At 39.4% G+C, this 18408-nt stretch overlaps 1 protein-coding gene across 2 annotated transcripts in view; it reads right to left on the bottom strand.

Annotated features, from left to right (window-relative positions):
* Positions 1-7154: 7154 nt before the first annotated feature.
* The window catches only part of LOC115256185 (ubiquitin-conjugating enzyme E2Q-like protein 1), a 345390-nt gene continuing 334136 nt past the window's right edge, over positions 7155-18408 (bottom strand). For both annotated transcript variants that reach the window (XM_062850507.1, XM_062850508.1), the window contains one exon: positions 7155-8101. In XM_062850507.1, the coding sequence (XP_062706491.1) occupies positions 8017-8101 (85 nt within the window). In that variant the 3' untranslated portion in view covers positions 7155-8016. The remainder of the gene's footprint in view (positions 8102-18408) is intronic.

Genomic DNA, 18408 nt, shown 5'->3' with positions numbered 1-18408 from the left:
TTCTGAATCTGCATGCAGAACTGAGCCGAAATCCAAATTTTCATAAATTTTGGTGCCCCGGAACCTATTAAAAATCAATTTGAAGTTTGTATGGGAGCGATTTGTCGAATCACCCCTCGTCGCAGTTTGTACTGGGCGTAGCTGTCAAGCAGTTGTCCAGCTGTCAAAAGGTGATTTCAAAAAATCTCTTTGAGATTGAGTTTAGGTACCAAAATAAGGTTCTAAAAATCTGAAAAAAATCATAGTGGCTCAGAAAAAGGTGATCTTTCGTATAAAATCAAAAAATCGATACATTTTTCTTAATTTAAAAACCCAATTATCGAACTGTCAAGTTTAAGTGAAAATCAATTTTATTTCTTCAATTGGACCCCTAATGGACTATTCAAATATTCTGTAGTTGGCAAATCTCTCGCTCATGGTGCTCGCGTAATTTTTGCTCCTTTTTGACGTTTGCTCACTATCGCCATCTACTCAGTCAATACACAACGTAAATAGCATTGGGCGATTATACTATTGTGACGATGCTTTCAATCGCAATTTGTTCTAAATGATACGTCTGTTTGTCTGTGGTAGAGGCCTTTACCCTTAGCAAATTTGTATTGAGATACTTTTCTGAAATCCGCAGACTGGCCAACAACTTGTGCGCCGACATCCCATGCGCCGGGTTCTGCGCCATACAAATTGTAAATAATCATGTGTCAAAATGGTTCGCGCCAAAAGCGTTACATCTCTTTGAGTTTGAGTTAATCTTCGCAAAGTGCCCAACACACATCTTACCCTGGCGCGTAACCTATAGGTCGAAGAGGAACTCGTTGAAATGCTAAAAATGCTCGAGAAGCTCAATACCTATTAGCTCTTATAACTAAACGCAATCAACATGGTGCTAGTAGCGGTGACCAATTTCTGGAAGATTAAGGATTTTTATTCACTCGTGCATTATTTTGCTCTGATTATGTCTACAAAACATTCATAAGAAATTACAGCTGAACTCTATTGGAAATAGGGTCCAAAAATTAAAGACGAAATCTCGCTTATATTAAATAGTACGATCAAGCATGGTATTCTAATCGGCATTGTACTTTACTCGAACTTGAAAAACAAAGGAATAATGAGAAAATTCAAAATAAGTAAAATGGTAAATAGTTCTACTTTGACATTTGAGGTCAACCTTGTGTGACTGAGCTCGACATTTTTCGCACTGGGATTTCAAAAATGTTCCTATCTGACATACACGGTGAAAAAAAATCACTCAAAGTATGTGTTATAAGCTAGGGACGAGACAAAAGGCTAAAAAAATAAAAATTATATATTTTCAACTACAGTTAATAAAAACGTAAAAAAATGAGTAAATATGTACTCTTGAACCATATATTGTGGTTTAAAACAAGAATCCCGATAGGACTTTAGGAGCCTATTACGAACTCTTTTGACGACTAACCTATAATTTCTTGGTTGGGGGCCGTACACAAATCGCACAAATCACGCTTTTAGGGGGGAGGGGGGGGGGGGGGGGGGTTTGCAGAGCGTGACGACCCTTACAATAAATATTGAGGTCCCATACAAAAAGTGTGAGGGGGGGTTGAAAAAGGTCGATTTTTGCGTGACATAATTTGTGTATCACCCCTTGCTGTATAAGTCCTTTCAAAATTATCTTCCAATACTATTCGCTGGGGGAATTTCTCCAAAAATTCTTGAAATAATTTTAAAAAATCATCAGGTAATCCTGGAGAAGTGCTTGGGTACATCCCTGAAAAGATGATTGAAGAATTAATTAAATTTCCGAAGGAACTTCTGAAAAAAAATTTGAAGAGAACCTGAGAGAAATTTCTGAAGAAATCATTCGAGGAATTCCTCTAGGAAATTTTAGAGAAATTTCAGGCGTAATTGCTGGAGGAATCCCTAAAGCAATTCCTGGGAAAATCTTTAGAGAGAATCCTAATGGAACGCTTGGAGAAACTTCTGTACAAATTCTTGGCGTAATTCCTAGACGATTTCTTGGATGAGACCCAGCACGAATTCCTTAAGAAATTTCTTGGATGAGTCCTTGGAGTAATCCCTAGAATAAATCCTGGAGAAATCTCCAGAGAAATTCTAGGAGGAATTGCTGGAGAAATTCCTAAAAAAATCCCTTGGGAAATTCCAGGGGGAATTTCTGGAAGAACGCATGGAGGAATTTCTAGACTCTAGAGGATTCTCTGGAGGAATCTCTGAGAATATCCCTGGAGAAATTCGTGAAAAAAAAACCCAGAAGAATCCCTGAAGCAATTCCTGGAGGAATGTCTGGAGGAATCCCTGAAAAATTCCTAATAGTATTCCTGGAGAATTTCCTGGAAGAATCTCTGAAGCACTTCATAGAGGATTTCCTGAAGAAATTCCTGAAGGAATTGCTGACTTAGTTTCTGGAGCATGTCCAGGAACGATTCCTGGAGAAATTCCTGGATGAATTCCTGAAGAAATTCTTGGGGTATTTTGTGGAAGAATTTCAGGAAAACTTCCTGGGGAGATTCCTGGATAAAATCCTGGACGAATGCCTGGAGGAATTCCTGAAGCTATTATTGTGGGAATTGCAGGAGGAATCTCTAGAGGAATTCTTGAAAGAATTCCCAACTAACATTTGTGCTGTATAAAAGCTTATACTAGCTTTCTTCCAAGAGCGTTTGCTCCATAAGATGTTATGCAGCTACTTTTGTTAGTAGGGTTCCTGGATGAATTTCTTGAGAAATCTCCGGAGGAATACTGGGAGATTCCTATTTCTATTTCTGTTATTTTTCTATTTCTGAAAAAAATCCTTTGAGAAATTCCTGGAGGAATTTCTAGCGGAATTAATGGAGGAATTCCTGGAGAAATCCTCGAAAGAATTCCTGAAGGAATCCCAGGAGGAAACCTGAGAAAAATTTGTGGAGAAATTTTTGGATAAAAACATCGAGGAATTCCTAGAGGTAGTCCTGTGGGAATCGCAGGAGGAAGCCATGATGAAATTCCTGGAGGAATTTCTAGCGGAATTCCTAAAGGAATCCCTGGGGGAATCCTTGAAAAAAAAAATTATGGAGAAATCCCTGGAGAAATTTCGAGAGGAATACCTAAAAGAATCCCTAAAAAAATTCTGAATGTATTCCTGGAGAATTTTCTGGAAGAATTTCTGAAGAAATCCCTAGTAGATTTGCTGAAAGAATCCTTAAAGGAACTGCTGGAGGAATCCCTGGAAAAATCCCTGGAGAAATTCGAGGAGAAATCCTTCGAAAAATCCCTGAAACAATTCATGAAGGAATCTCAGGAGAAATTCCTGGAGAAATGCCTGGAGGAATTTCTGAAAAAATGCAGAAAGTGTTCCTAGAGAATTTCCTAGAACAGTTTCTGAAAAAATCCCCAGAAGGTTTACTGGAAAAATTCCTGGAGAAATTGCTGACATAATTTCTGAAGGATGTCGAGGAGCAATTTCGGAATCAATTCCTAGAGAAATTACTGGAGGAATTCCTGAAGAAATTCATGGGGTAATTCCTGGATAATTTTCTGGGAAGTTCCTTTTGGGAATTGCTGGAGGAATCCTTGAAGGAATTCCTGGAGGAATCTTTGGAGAAACGCTTGCAACAATTACTGGATGAACTTCTGAGGGAATCTCTAGAGAAACTCTGGGAGAAATTTCTGAAAAATCCCCTGAGAAATTCCTGGAGGAGTTCCCGGAGGAATCCCAAGAATAATTCCTGAAGAAATTGCAAATGGATTCCTTGGAGAAATCCTGAAAGAATTCCAAGAAGAGGTCGTGGAGGAACTCTTTGAGGAATCCCTGTAGCTGTTCCTGAAGGAATTCTTGCAGGAGTTCCTAAAGAAACCCCAGGATTAATCCCGCAAGCAGTTCCTGAATAAACCCCAGGAGGAATCCCTAAACAGTCTCTGGAGGAAGTACTGGATTATTTCTGGAGAAGTTCCTGAAAGAATTCCAAAAGGAAATCCTGAAGGAAGTCTAAAATGTGTTCCTGGGGGAATCCTTGCAGGAATTTTTAAAATAATCTCTGAAGTTGTTTCTGAAAGAAACACAGAAGAAATTCCCGAGTGAATCCCTGTAGGAATTCCTGAAAAAATCCCATGAGGGATCCCAGAAGCAATCCCATGAGGAATTTTCGAATTATTGTTGGAATGTTTGGATGGACTCCCAAATGAAGGTTTTGTACAATGTTTAAGGAACTCCTGGATTAATTTTTAGATAATCTCTGGTAAACTTTCCTGTAAGGGTTTCTGGAAGATATTTCTACAAAAACAGCTCGAATTATTCCAGATTGAATTGTTGGAGTAATCTCTAGTGGAATTCTAGAAGGAATATATGCACTGGAACAATCACTGGAGGAAATTACCGGAGGAGTGTTTGGTGAAACCCGCAGAGAAATTCTTGAAAAATTGTTGATCTCACTGGAAGGAAGCTATGGACAAATTCCTGGAGGAGTTCGTCGATGCATCCTTGCAGAAGTATCTGTAAAAATCATGGGAGGAATTCTTGAAGCTTTCTTGAAACACAGCCCCAAAACAATCACTATCGGAACCCTGCAAGATGCCCATGGAAGAATTCACGGTGGAGAAACTCCTGGAGAAGTCCCTTGTGGAATTTCTGGAAGAATCCCTGAAGAAGTTCCTGAATAAATACATTGAAAGAATTTGTAAAGAAATTCCAGGTTTTTTGCTCTTAGAATGACGTTTGTTTGAATTTAATACTAGTGAAAATTCGTATAGCAGTAGAACATAACTCTCGCGATTAGTATCATACGGGCGTATCTACAATGATCAATTTCTCTTCATCGATTTTCGCTTTGGTTAATAACTTCTAGATTGAGTTTAAATAAGGGCCCATATAGTCGAGGCGGTAAACGCACGGGTATTCAGCATGACCATGCTGAGGGTGACGGGTTCGATTCCCGGTCGGTCCAGGATCTTTTCGTAAAGGAAATTTCTTTGACTTCCTTGGGCATAGAGTATCTTCGTGCCTGCCACACGATATACACATGCAAAATGGTCATTGGCAGAGGAAGCTCTCAGTTAATAACTGTGGAAGTGCTCATAGAACACTAAGCTGAGAAGCAGGCTTTGTCCCAGTGAGGACGTTACGCCAAGAAGAAGAAGAAGAAGAAGAAGAAGAAGAAGAAGAAGAAGAAGAAGAAGAAGAAGGGTGAAAGTAACATGAGAGAGTTCTCTTCATCGACTCTCTCTTCTGCAAATTAAAATGACAAGATGCAAATTTAATCACACTTTTTTACACTTAGACGCTAGATTGCATAGCAACATAGCGATTTATGACCACAAAGTGCAACCATACTTGCATACTTGCATCTTGTCACTTTAATTTGAAGAAGAGAGAGTCGATGAAAAGAACTCTCACATGTTGCTTTCGCCCTTATTTAAACTCAATCTAGACTTGTCCGGCAAATCATTTTCGGTTGTTTTTGCTGTTTTAGATGCTAGTCCTAGTCATCCTTTTTCGAAACACACCGAGATATCATCCGAATACTGGTCGTATTGCCCGGAATAATCCAAAGAGAAAATTGATGAAGAGAAATCGATCATTGTAGTTACGCCCGTATGATACTAAACGCGAGAACTGCACTCTAGAGCAGCATAGTTCTTCAAAGACCTTTTTTCCCTACCGCAACCGGTTCCGGCATATCTAGAAAATTCTGCATGCTGTTTTTGTATTTCATACTTAAATAAACATCACAAAATTTAGCCATTTAACCAAGCTTGTTATTTGGTAAAATTCTATGATAAGATTGCAAATCGACCACGTTCTGATTGATGGACGGAACTTCTCCGATATTTTCGACGTCAGGACCTTTCGTGGTGCGTATATTGACTTCGACCTCTCGATGTGGCCCCTCTTGAGGACTGCTGGAGTACAGTCAAACCAGACATCAACAACGCAGCTGAGAGTACTACCGGGTACGTAGAACGCAGTCGACGAAACGATTGGTTCGACGAAGAGCACAGAGCGATTCTGGAGGAGAAGGGCGCAGAGCGATCGGTAATGCTGCAACATGAAACCCGACAGAATGTGGAGCGATACAGACAGAAGCGGAAGCAGCAGAACCGCCTTTTCCGGGAGAAAAAGCGCCGCCTGGAAGCAGCGGAGTGCGAAGAAATGGAACTGCTGTGCCGTTCCCAAGAAACACGGAAGTTCTACCAGAAGCTCAACATGTCACGCAACAGATTCGTGCCGCGACCCGAAATATGCAGGGATCTGGACGGAGGCCTCTTGACGGATGGTCGTGAGGTGATCGAAAGGTAGAAGCAGCACTTCGATCAGCAGTTTTCAGCAAAACGAATGAGTGCGTGGGAAGTTATCAAGCCGGCTTCATCGACGGCCGGTCGACAATGGACCAGATCTTAACCGTACGGCAAATCTTCCAGAAATGCCGTAAATATCACCTGTCCATCGACTTCAAGGCGGCATACGGCAGTATTGACCGCACGGAGCTATGTAAAATCATGGACTTAAACGGCTTTCTTGGGAAGCTGACCTGACTGATCACAACAACGAAGGACGGTATGCGTATGTGTTTCAAGGCGACGAACTCCCATGCCTAGGTATTCTTCAACATCGCTCTGGAAGGTGTAAAACGACAAGCCGGGCTTAACAGCTGGGGTACGATTTTCACGAAATCCGGTCAATTTGCGTGCTTTGCGGACGAGATGGATATTAACGCCAGTACATTTGGAACGGTGGCAGTGCCTTTTATCCGCCTAGAACGCGAAGCAGAAAAGGTCCAATTGGTGGTGAACGCGTCAAAAATAAAGCCCATGCTAGTAGGTATAACTGAACATGAGAGGAATCGTTTAGGAAATAATCATAGACGGGGATACCTTCAAGGTAGTGGAGGAATTCGTCTATTTAAGATCCTTGGTTATGGCTGAACACAATAGAGCTTGCTGACGTTTATTCACTTCTCTCTTTCAAGCTTGCTGGCGGGATAGGATTTGTTTTCATCGGGAAACCTTTCCTGATGACAACAAATCCTATTCCGCCTGCATGTTTGAAAGAGAAAGGTGAATAAACGTCAGCAAGCTCTATGGGAGCCGTGAAGTACGAAGGTGTAGATAAAATGCACTTTTATTAATTGGAGAGCTGCTTCATTCAAGAAAGGCTGTCATCATCATACAATGAAACCCATAACTGACGTTTTTGATCTTAGTTTTATCATTTGTTCATTATTCTACACTAATTTAAAGTACATACCTTTCTGGTTTCTGTTTAAATTTCCTGACGACCAAACAAGCATTGGGATAGTTTTTTTTCTTGCCCTTTTCGATTTATCCGATACTAAATAACACGTTCAATTCTCTATTGGATTCTTATATATAATCTATCGCACATCCCATCGGTTGTAATTCAATATCTAACAATTTTGCTCATCATTATCTTGCCTTGCCTTAAGGGATGAGATGAAAAGCTGGTTTCATAGCTAATACTACACTGAATGTTGCACATAATGATGGCCCATGGGTTTAGACACTGTACTTGTGTAGTGAGTGTGGATCTTAATATAAAACAGCCCGGAACTATGTTCAAATTAGGAATCTAATCAAGGTGAGGGATTCATTCAATAACCTTCATACTTTCCGAACCACCATGTTGTGGCCGTTCGTTGCCGTGGGAAATTTTGAACAACATTTGTGAGTTTTGTGTTTTTTGTTTAAGGTTGGGTCGGAACGTTACGACGAGATCATTTGTTTCCATCATCATCAAGATTCAGATGCATGTATTCGTCTGGCTTAAGACCTAAGAAAAAGTTTCGGCTTCCAAAAAATAAGAATATATAGAAAAATCAAAATAAATTTTCCGATACGTAGTCATCAAACTTCCGCGAAATTGGCGAGTTCTGAGTACACAAACACACACTTAAAAGTCTACAGTTTCAATTCACATATTCCGCTCGTGGGCGATGAAGTTTTGTATTTTACGTTCCAGTTTTATTGAGTTCGATTGAGCTATTTTTGTCGGATCTCTGCTTTCGAGCACCTTTGTTGGTTTAAAATTTAACCGTCGTTCATGGCGGGCGTCACCCAGCCGTACTTTTCGTGCGTTTTGACTAGCGACCGGAAGGCTTCCTCGGCCGTTCTCCTGCAATGGAAGATGATGGTAAATACTTTTAATTCTGTAAAATTGTAATAAAAATATAAAAATATCTTCGCGGGTTCTAATCCTAGAGAAATGCTAGTAAAAGTAGGCATGTCTTAGTATTATGGGTCACCCACAATTATGGGTCAATCCTATTTGAATAGCATGGTGAACTAACTGACTGATAATTGTGACAGAGCGACCCATAATTGTACAATGACTGTAACTTCCGTAACCGGAGCCATAGATGATTGAACCATCATAGGACTCGAAATACGAACTACTGTAGGCCAAGCGTGGTATACTGGGACAAGAGACGGGAGACGATGCGATGCCCTAGAGGGTAGAACTAAAAGATACAAATCCGATGACATACAATCGAAGAGCGTATTCTAGTTAGAGGATTCAAAAAGTCGGTAGTAGATCCTTCCTGATGTTTTTCAGGAACCCTTCCGGAAGTTCTTCCAGAAATTCTTACAGTTGGTTTGCAAATTTTCCACGTGTTCTTCCAGGAATAACCGGGAGTTCCTTCGATTTTTTTTTTCAGAAATACTTTCGGAAATTCTACCAGCATTTTTGCTGGTAACTCTTCTAGCAATCCTTCCAGAAACTCTACCAGGAATTCCACCGGGAAGTCGCATTAGTTCCTTAGAAATCTGTTTCAGGAGTTGCTTTAGGAATAACTAGCAGTTCCAGCAGTTGTTACCTAACATTTCTCCCGGGGAGATCCAAAAGAACCTCCAAGAATTCTTCAATAAGCTTCCCCGAAAACTTCTCCACAATCTCTAGTATGACTTTTTTTTCAGGAGCTGTACTGCCCCCACTCGCAAAACAGTCCCATATGAATAGGAAACCCAGCAAAGATGGGACTATTATGCGAGTGGGGGCAGTCTAGTGAAAATCCTACTGGGAGTTCTATCTATTATTCCTCCAAGAGTTCCATCGGGGATTTATTCAGGAATTGCCATTTGGACTCCTGCTAAATTTTAGGAACTCCAAGAGGAATTCCCGGAAGAACTTCTGAAGAGATTTCCGGTTAGTGAAAAACTACCTTCGGTTAAAATTCACGTGCAAATAATGGACTTCCTTAGGAATTCCTAAAGGAAATTTTGAAGGAACTCCTGTAGAGAGGAAATTCTCAGAGAGCTCCTGAAGGCATTTCAGGGGTACCTCCAGAATGCATTTCCGTGAAAAATTCTTAAGGAATTATAGAAGGAACTCATCAGAAAATGTATTAAAGAAGTCCTTATGTATTTTTTCAAGGATCTTTAGAAGTTCCTTTGGTAAAGCATAAGCCATTTATGGAGAAATTCCCGGAGGAAGTCCTACAGAGTTTCCAAGAAAAGTTTGTGAAGTTCTTGAATAAATTCTCAGGGTATTCTTCCGAAACAGTGACTTCTGTTCTGTGAAAGGAATCGCCAAGGAAACTATAGAACCTCCTGAATTCACGAAACTATTCCTAAAAATGCTCTTGGAACATTTGCAAAAATTCTGGTACAAACTCCAGAAAGAATACCAAGAGATATTTTTCAAAAATAACCAAAAGTTCAGATAAGAGGGTACTTTATAAGCTAAGCAGCTTGTTCGAGGTTGCTCTTTAGCCTTTTAAGCAGTTTCATTTTTAGGTATTTTTGGAACTTGGCACATTGGTAGCTGGATAGCCTTCTAAGCAGCTTCTGATGGAATCAATTCAAGTCGGACTTGACCCGCCATTCACTTCATCGTAATTATAGTAATGTGGTAGAGGGTAGGGCTCTCATGCAGCGGCTATCGGTTCGGTATATAATGAATTCGATTTGATTAATTCATATTTGTCTTTTATTTGAGTATGCTTAAACAGTTGTTTTCTGTAAAAAAAAAATGACATTTAATTCTTCCTTGAAACACAATCCTACTGAACTGAACTACTATGTGCTTGAAAATTGAGACAAAATTCCGAGCAGCATTTTAAGCAGCTTTCAAGCTGCTTAACAGGCTAACAATGAGCGTTACCGGAACTTGTGTGCAAAGATAGTTCCATTCGGAAATTTATTCGGAAGTTTATCTTCGGAAGTTTATATTCGGAAGTTTCATTCGGAAGTTTATCTGAACTTCGAGGAAAGTGCAATTTGCTATGGGAAGCGGAAATTTTGCTTATTTCGAAAGCTTCGAAAAAAAAAATCGGTAGAACTCCTGAAAAAAGCGGGAGAAATTTCTGGAGAATCCAGATAGTTTAATCTCTTTCGAAAATATTGCAGAAGTAAATCATTCTTGGAAGAATTTACGGAGGGACTAAATAAAAATCTTAAGAAATTGTATTTGGAATTACCTTTGGAGCTTGTGAAAGAACTCTTGGTGAAGTTCCCGAAAGAATTCCGAAAGGAACTTCTGAAGAAATTCCTGGAGGAACTCTTGCATGAATTTCCGTGCAAAATTTTTGAAGAAATAGGATGACAATGGGTATTATCGGCAGGTTTGTTCTCTTCGTCATGGGGGGTTTTTGTCAGCCAAATTGCCTGAAACTTGGCCATATAATTCAGCTTAGTTGGGAAGGATTTGAGACCAACTCTGAGTTCAAAAGGTTTCAAAAAACCCCCAAAGACGAAGAGAACAAAACGGCCGAGAATAGGTAATTTCCCCTACATAGAAAATTGTGAACAACTAGCACACTTAATTTGAAATACCGTGTTCGGTTAATTTTTGACGAAAATAGAACAGCTGAATACAACTATACTTCATTGTTTATCTTTGTCACCCAGTTTTGACAGTTGGTGTACTGAGCCTCAGTAAAATCGATTACCGAAGCTACCGAAATAGTTCTGATGTTCTATTTTCGTCCAAAAAGTGCTGAACAGGCAATTCAGGATTGAGTGTGAGTAAAAGCGTTAAAATCAATCAATAATAAGATGAGATTCTACAGGGGAAATTGTCGGGGAAATTTCAGAAGAAACTCTTAAAAGTATTTTAGAAAGATTTCCCGAGAAAATTCCTAGGAGAAGTCTTGAAGGTATTCCCTGAAGAACTCCTGAAGGTTTTCGCAAAGGAAATCTAGAAGGTATTCCAATAGAAACTCGTGCTGTAGTTCTTGATTCAATTTTCTGACCAACTCTGGGAAGATTTTCGTAGAAAATTGTGAAGGAATTCTCGGAAGAACTCGCGGTGTGATTCCCGGAAAAACGTTCGAAAAAAAAAGAAGCAACATAAAAAAAAAGAACTACTAAAAGAATTTCCGGGGAATACTTTGAAGACATTCTGTCTGGAAGAATCTCTTGGTGTTATTTTCAGAGGAATTTCAGGTGAAATTTCTAGAGCCATTTCAAGAGGAACTTACCAAGAAAATTGACAATCTGAAACTTCTGAAAATTTCCAGAAAATAAATGATTGAAAGGATCCTCAAAAAAGTACATTAAGGGATTCTCGAAGAATTTTCCGGATAAATTCCGGAATTTTCCGGATAAATTTCCGAAAGAGCACACTTTAAGTTTCTCACTTGATAGTTTTTTCGGCCTTGCAGTCAAAATGACATATATTTTCTATGCCCGACGCTTTAATGGTCTAAGCCATCTTTTTCTAGACAATTGAAACGCCAACAAAAAAAAACCTCAAGTATAAAATCACCAGTCGATAACATGCACGAGATAAATTTCTCATGAGAACTAAGGCAGGAAAATTCGGGGGAACTCCGGAAAAAAATCCCGTAGGTATTCTTGAAGGAATTCTCGAAAAACATCCTGACGACATTTTTAAAGGACCTTCTGAAGCTACTACTGGAAGAACTCCTAAAGGAATTTCTTGGAAAATTTATGAAGGAATTCGCAGAGGATCTCACGAAACAATTCCAGGAAGAACTCTTGATGAAATGTTCAGGATTTGTCTATTCAATTCTATGTAATAGTGTATCTTCGAATTCAGAAAGCTTGAAGAAAATTCCTTTTGTTTTCCGAAATAACAAGATGATTTTCCAATTAGTCTAGAGGATAACCGGAAAATACGATTTTTTTTTTTTAATAATCTTTATTAGTATCTCAATCAGTTTTTACATTCTTCAACTTGATCTAGGTGTTCTGTGTATTATAACACACTATCATCCTAATTTGGTGAAATAAATTTAAGCTATTATCAATACTAATCAATAACATATTACATTTCATTTGCTGTAGCAGTTAAGATTTTTTGCAGGCTTTATTTTTCACCTGCGTGTCAGTCCGGAAAATACGATAATGTTTGAATTTATTCCTTAATCCTTTTGTGCTCCAATTAAGAACACCTAGACCACTTGATTTTTTGAAGATTTTTTTAAATATACAGTGCTTTATGAGTTTTGTTTGTTTCGTGGAAATTTTTTGACTATTTTCCGTATCTATACGCTTCAGAAAATTTTGTAAATTATTTCTCATGTATTTCCATTCATTCAGAGTCATGTTCCAACGCGAATCAAATGAAATAGTGATTCTTTTAAATCCCCTAAAATGGTATTTTTCAATTTCTTGAAATTTCAGGCTTTGTTAGAAGATTTTGCAATGCTGGTCTCTCTCTCTCTCTCTTCTTGGCGTAACGTCCTCCTGGGACAAAGCCTGCTTCTCAGCTTAGTGTTCTATGAGCACTTCCACAGTTATTAATTGAGAGCTTCCTCTGCCAATGACCATATTTTGCATGTGTATATCGTGTGGCAGGCACGAAGATACTCTATGCCCAAGGAAGTCAAGGAAATTTCCTTTACGAAAAGATCCTGGACCGACCGGAAATCGAACTCGTCACCCTCAGCATGGTCATGCTGAATACCCGTGCGTTTACCGCCTCGGCTATATGGGCCCCCAATGCTGCATCATGCTGCAGCAATGCTGGTCATCAGCAGCTAAAATATATTTTCGTGATGATCACTCAGCTGCCCGGTCATTGAATTGTGATGCGACAGGTTTGTAGAAAGACTCGATGTTTTTTCAAACAAACGTTATGTGTCCGATGCCCGGCATTTTCTAAGATTTTTCAGGAAGTTCCGGTTCTTTGTGATTTTCTAGTATGAATAGCAACATTTCCGTATACATATTTATTATCAGAAAAAGGTTTGAAGAAAATTACTTGTTTTGTTATTTTCTGAATTTCTGTAGTAGATGCAAGGCTGATGTCCAGGCATTTGATCGAATTCAGTTTGACCGAACGCCATTTGGCCTATTTGGACGGAAGGGTTGTTTGGCCGAATTATGATCAAAAGAATTAAGAGGTGCGGACAGACTCTCAACAACGTTCTAGCTACATACCAATTTGATCTTCAGAAAAAAAATCTTCTTTTAATCATAGGCCATTCTTTCTACTTTTACCATTGAGGGATTAGTTTGTGTTGAAATTCCGAATATTTTTGTCAAAGATTTTTCTTTCTTTAAATCATAAGCTTTTCTTTCGAGGCCCTTTTGGCCAAATGACCCAGAACAGGCAAGGTTTATTTTAACCAAGGTTTATGTTAAGAACAGTCTGAGTCTGATGAAAATTGTTCTGGAGTTCGAAGATGGTGTTAAAAGAAAATAATGAGATTTGGTTTATGTTTAGGAAAATATGTTTTTTTTCTGAAAAATATTCCGCCATTCATTCGCATGAACTTACACATACACATTGGTACACACGGTGTCAAAATGTCGATTATCATCGAACTTTCATGCATCTCGGTTCTTTCTGCATAGTATTTTGCTTCATTTTTCAATTGTAAAGTTTATTCCATCGGGAAAATTATTATTATTATTGACTTTTTATTATGGGGAAATTCAGCCCGAGGCTGGTTCATCCCCGTATCGGGAAAATTTTGATTTATCTAAGGTTTTGTTTTTTTTTTTCATACTATAATTCACTAAATACTATTTTAACCAGAATACGTTTGATACATGATTATAATGGTATAGATATGATACAGAGGACTTTATTGTAACGTATAAACTGCAGGGCACTTTTTGCCGCTTGTAGTTTAACAAATTGATGCAATGGCAGTATATTGAGAAGGGCATCCAAAGCAACTGATGGAGTGCTTTTCATTGCTCCTGTCATAGATATACAAGCAAGTCTTTGTAGCTTACTTAGCTTCCTTTGAGAAGTTGCCTCATTTGTTTTGGGCCACCAAACAAGTGAAGCATAAGTAATCTTAGGCCGGACTATTGCAGCATAGATCCAGTGAATCATGTTAGGTCTAAGACCCCAGGTTTTTCCTAAGGCTTTGCTGTAGACCCAAAGGGCATTCGTACTCTTGGTCAAAACATTCACTCTTAAAAAATTAGGAATTTACACGTGACGTAAACCATCAACGTACGCAAACATTTCATGACTGAATGGCAAATTTGACTCAGTTTTACATCCTTCATGTAAGTTCGAGTTGGTTGCACAAGATGTTAACAAACCTATCTGACCAGATAGGTAGAAGCAGTTTTACATTTATCGTTTGTCTCACAACTGGGTGATACAGCCGAGAGGTATAGTACGTGCCTCTCAATCAGCGGACCAGAGTTCGAATCCAGTTCATTATTTTACTTACATATGTTTTATCTCTCGCTTCGGCTCTAGCGATTGCTGGCTCGATTTTATTTGTGATAGAAGACGTAAATTTGTGTCAAACGGGCCGCTCCTTTTATGTGCATCCAAGTGAACTTAAATTTACATGAATTTGTCTAAGAGTGTTGTTTAAATGTGAATTCCAATTCAGTCTTTTGTCCAAACTTACCCCAAGATGTTTAACTTCTTCCGAAAACTGAATATGAACTCCATATAAAGAAGGTTCAGTAAGATTTATTTTTAACCTCCTAGTAAAGGCACAATTACAGTTTTTGAAGGGTTAACGTTTAAGCCCTCCTCTCGGCACCATTTGAGGGTAACATTCAACGCAGATTGTAGCCGGCTAGATATCGTGTCGTCATATTTTCCACGTATCAGAATAGCTACATCATCTGCGTATCCAATAACCTCAAAGCCTTGATTGATAAGTTTCTTAAGGAGTTCGTCCACTACCAAAGACCATAATAAGGGCGATAGTACTCCTCCTTGAGGACAGCCCTTCACAGATCTTACTGATAGTTGCGCACCTCCAAGAACGGATGAGATCTCTCGATCTTTTAGCATTGATATTATCCATTCGATAATGCATTTATCGAAGCCCCTTGCTTCCATTGCTGAACGCATTGAGCTGTAGGATGCGTTATCGAATGCTCCTTCAATGTCGAGAAAAGCAACCACCGCTATTTCCTTGGCTTGAAACGATTTCTCAATTTTACTGACTAGCGACTGTAGCGCTGTAATGGTAGATTTGCCTGTTTGATAAGCAAATTGACACTTGCTTAAAGGCATTTCTACTAAGCTGGTAGACTTGATACAGTCATCCACTATTTTCTCCATGGTCTTTAACAGAACACAGGAAAGGCTTGTAGGTCGGAAGGCTTTAGGTGTTGTTTTATCTCTTTTACCAGCTTTTGGAATAAAGACAACACGAACCTTACGCCATGCCTTAGGTATGTAAGCTAAAGTGATATTGGCTCTAAATATTTCGGTTAAGTGCGGAACAATCGCTTCTTTCCCTTGTTGAAGTAACGCTGGGAAGATTCTATCTATCCCAGCTGATTTGAAAGGCTGAAAAGAACTCAGTGCCCATTCGACCCTCGATGGCGTAAAGATTTCACAGCAGGCTTTCTGATAGGCATTTGTCGACCATACATGGTTTACCTTGTCTGAGTCCTGCTCTTCTGCCGAGTAAAAGATCGACCCTGGAAAAAGAGTTTTCATCATCTCTTTCAATGTTTCAGAAGAATCAACAGTAAAACTGCCATCTTCCTTTCTGAGGCTTCCAAGACCATTAGAATGGTCTTTTAAAAGGACTTTATGGAGCCTTGCCGCTGCAGGAGCGTTATTGATGTCTTCACACACCCGTCTCCAATCCTTACGTTTGGCTAGCCTCAGTTCCCTGTTATATTCTGTTAGGGCTTTTTTGTAATGAACCCAATCAGAAGTAGCTTTTGCTCTATTGAACAATCTTCTAGACTCTTTCCTTAATTTTTCTAGTGTGTCATTCCACCATGGGACATCCCTGTTGGATGACCTCTGTTGGGTAGGGCAGCTGCCATTGTATGCTGAGATCATTTTGTCAATGATCTCATCAGAGGCATTTTCTAACTGTGGAACAGATATGATCTGCTCAATTTGCAAAGCATTTTCATGCATTAAATGAAAGCGATAGAGGTCCCAGTTAGTTTTCTTTGGGTTTCTATAGCTTTCAGTTAATTTGGATCCGGCTTTATAATCAAACCTGATGTGTTTGTGATCTGACAGTGATTCTTCATCAGAGACATGCCAGTTCACAATCTTTTCCGACAGTAGGTCACTGCAGATCGTCAGATCTAGAACCTCCTGTCGAATAGCATTAAGAAAAGTGGGAGAATCTCCTTTATTACATATATCTATATTATTAGATGAAATGTAATTCAAGAGATCTTCACCTCTTTTGCTGCTCCATATTGTGTGATGAGCATTTGCATCGCACCCAATAATAAATTGAGCGTTTATACTTTTGCAATAATTGACAAAATTAACAACCGAAGAAGGAGGAACATCATCAACGTCTCCTGGGAAGTAAGCAGAAGCAACACATACCTCCGTTTTCCCTCGGATCATCGGAACCTCCATCTTGATAGCAACAATGTCTCCAGAAATGAATTCGGTAATTGGGACAAATTTAGTGTCCCTATTTACTAAAATAGCGGTCCTTGGAATGGACTGACATTCGTCATATAAAAGTTTGAAATTACGCGAGGGGCACCCCTAATACCCTTCCATTATTTACCCAGGGCTCTTGAATTAAGGAGAAACTTCAGAGAATACAAACATGGCTGCCACAATGGCCGACTTGGACCTCTACTCACGTTTTCAAGAGCACCAATATTAAAAAATCGTAATCAAACGCTCTCGATTTGGAAAAACTGCCTCTTTTTGCAAGTAAACAAAGCCGAGATAAACAAGTGCGGCTTGGTTCGATGCTTCGTCCGTCAGATTTGTGCCTCTGAAGTTTGTATACAAAATTGCAATGGGATTTCTTGATGTTTCACCTTAAACCCACGTCCAATTTCTCCTTAGCAAACCTTCTACTAAAGATTGCTGATGCACCCTTCGCATGATGAAGGTTTATTTGTAACACTTTTATTAGACTCATTTTTTGTAGTATTGTTCTAAAATTTTAAAAAATAAGAGAACAACAAAATAATAATAATTTTATTGTTTTCTTATTTTTTAAAATTTTATAATGTATTTGTTTCAGATACAAGGGCACTCTATTCCCGCTGTTGACGACACTTTTGAACCGAAAAGTGATTAGTATTTGCATTGGGCATTATGCGCGACGATTTCATGTTTCTATGGGCATTCGACTGCCCTTGGCCATTTTTACCGCCAAATCCAGCACTAGTACCCACTATCTGGGGGTTTTCCTCCTGAGTGGTTATTCCCGAGACATATTCACTATTGGCTGACATATAGAGCCCCCTGCCAAGCTCACTTGTCCCTGGAGTTGCTAAATCTTGATGGACTTGAAGAGAATCCATGACCGCATCTTCTGGAACGTCCATAGGGGTTTCTTCAGAAGTATTCGGGTTTACAGGGCGCTTCTTTTTCAGAAGAATCTGCCCATATCTGTAGTTAAGCACAAACTGTCTTTCGCCAAGCTTACGCAGGGACGAATCATCAACTGTTAAAACAAGTTCAACATGATCTCCTTTCAAGTGACGACGAAGAATTCTCCACGCGTCCGTGAGAAGATTTTCGTTCTGGCTTTCAATGAGCGACAGAATCATTTCATTGCTGTACTTGGCACTCCGTGCGAAAAAGACGATTAGTTCGTTGGGGCGTGGGATTTTATCTTCGTCCACTACTACTAGATCGGCTCCTTCCCCAAGAGTTAGAGACTGGAATTTGTCCTTCACCCAATCTGCTGTGTCTTTGTCCTGGCACGTAAGCACTAAATACCCAGGCCTGGACCGACAGTAAGCAAATTTGGGTTTGAACTGTTCTCGGCGTTGCTGTACGACCTTCAATAGAACAGCTTTCTGAACCACTTCTTGTTGATTGGTTGACAGCTCAACAGCAGGATAGTTCCTGGGCAAAATTCCCAGTCTTACCCTACTAGCAATTTCTTTATACGTTGGTGCTGGAAGGGCTTCATGTACCCGTCCACGTAGTGCATTCGAACCATAAGGGCGTACTGGGTTTTCTGGAGCCCTGTCGTTTCCCCCTACGTTTCGAACAGATGTTCTTGTTACATTTGATTGAATAGCAATATTGAAATTTACCTGGCGTGGCGGGGCTTTATTAACCCA

This window comes from Aedes albopictus, chromosome 2 (genome assembly GCF_035046485.1).
Source record: "Aedes albopictus strain Foshan chromosome 2, AalbF5, whole genome shotgun sequence".
Classification (NCBI taxonomy): domain Eukaryota; kingdom Metazoa; phylum Arthropoda; class Insecta; order Diptera; family Culicidae; genus Aedes; species Aedes albopictus.
This window is presented reverse-complemented; position numbering and strand designations above follow the sequence as displayed.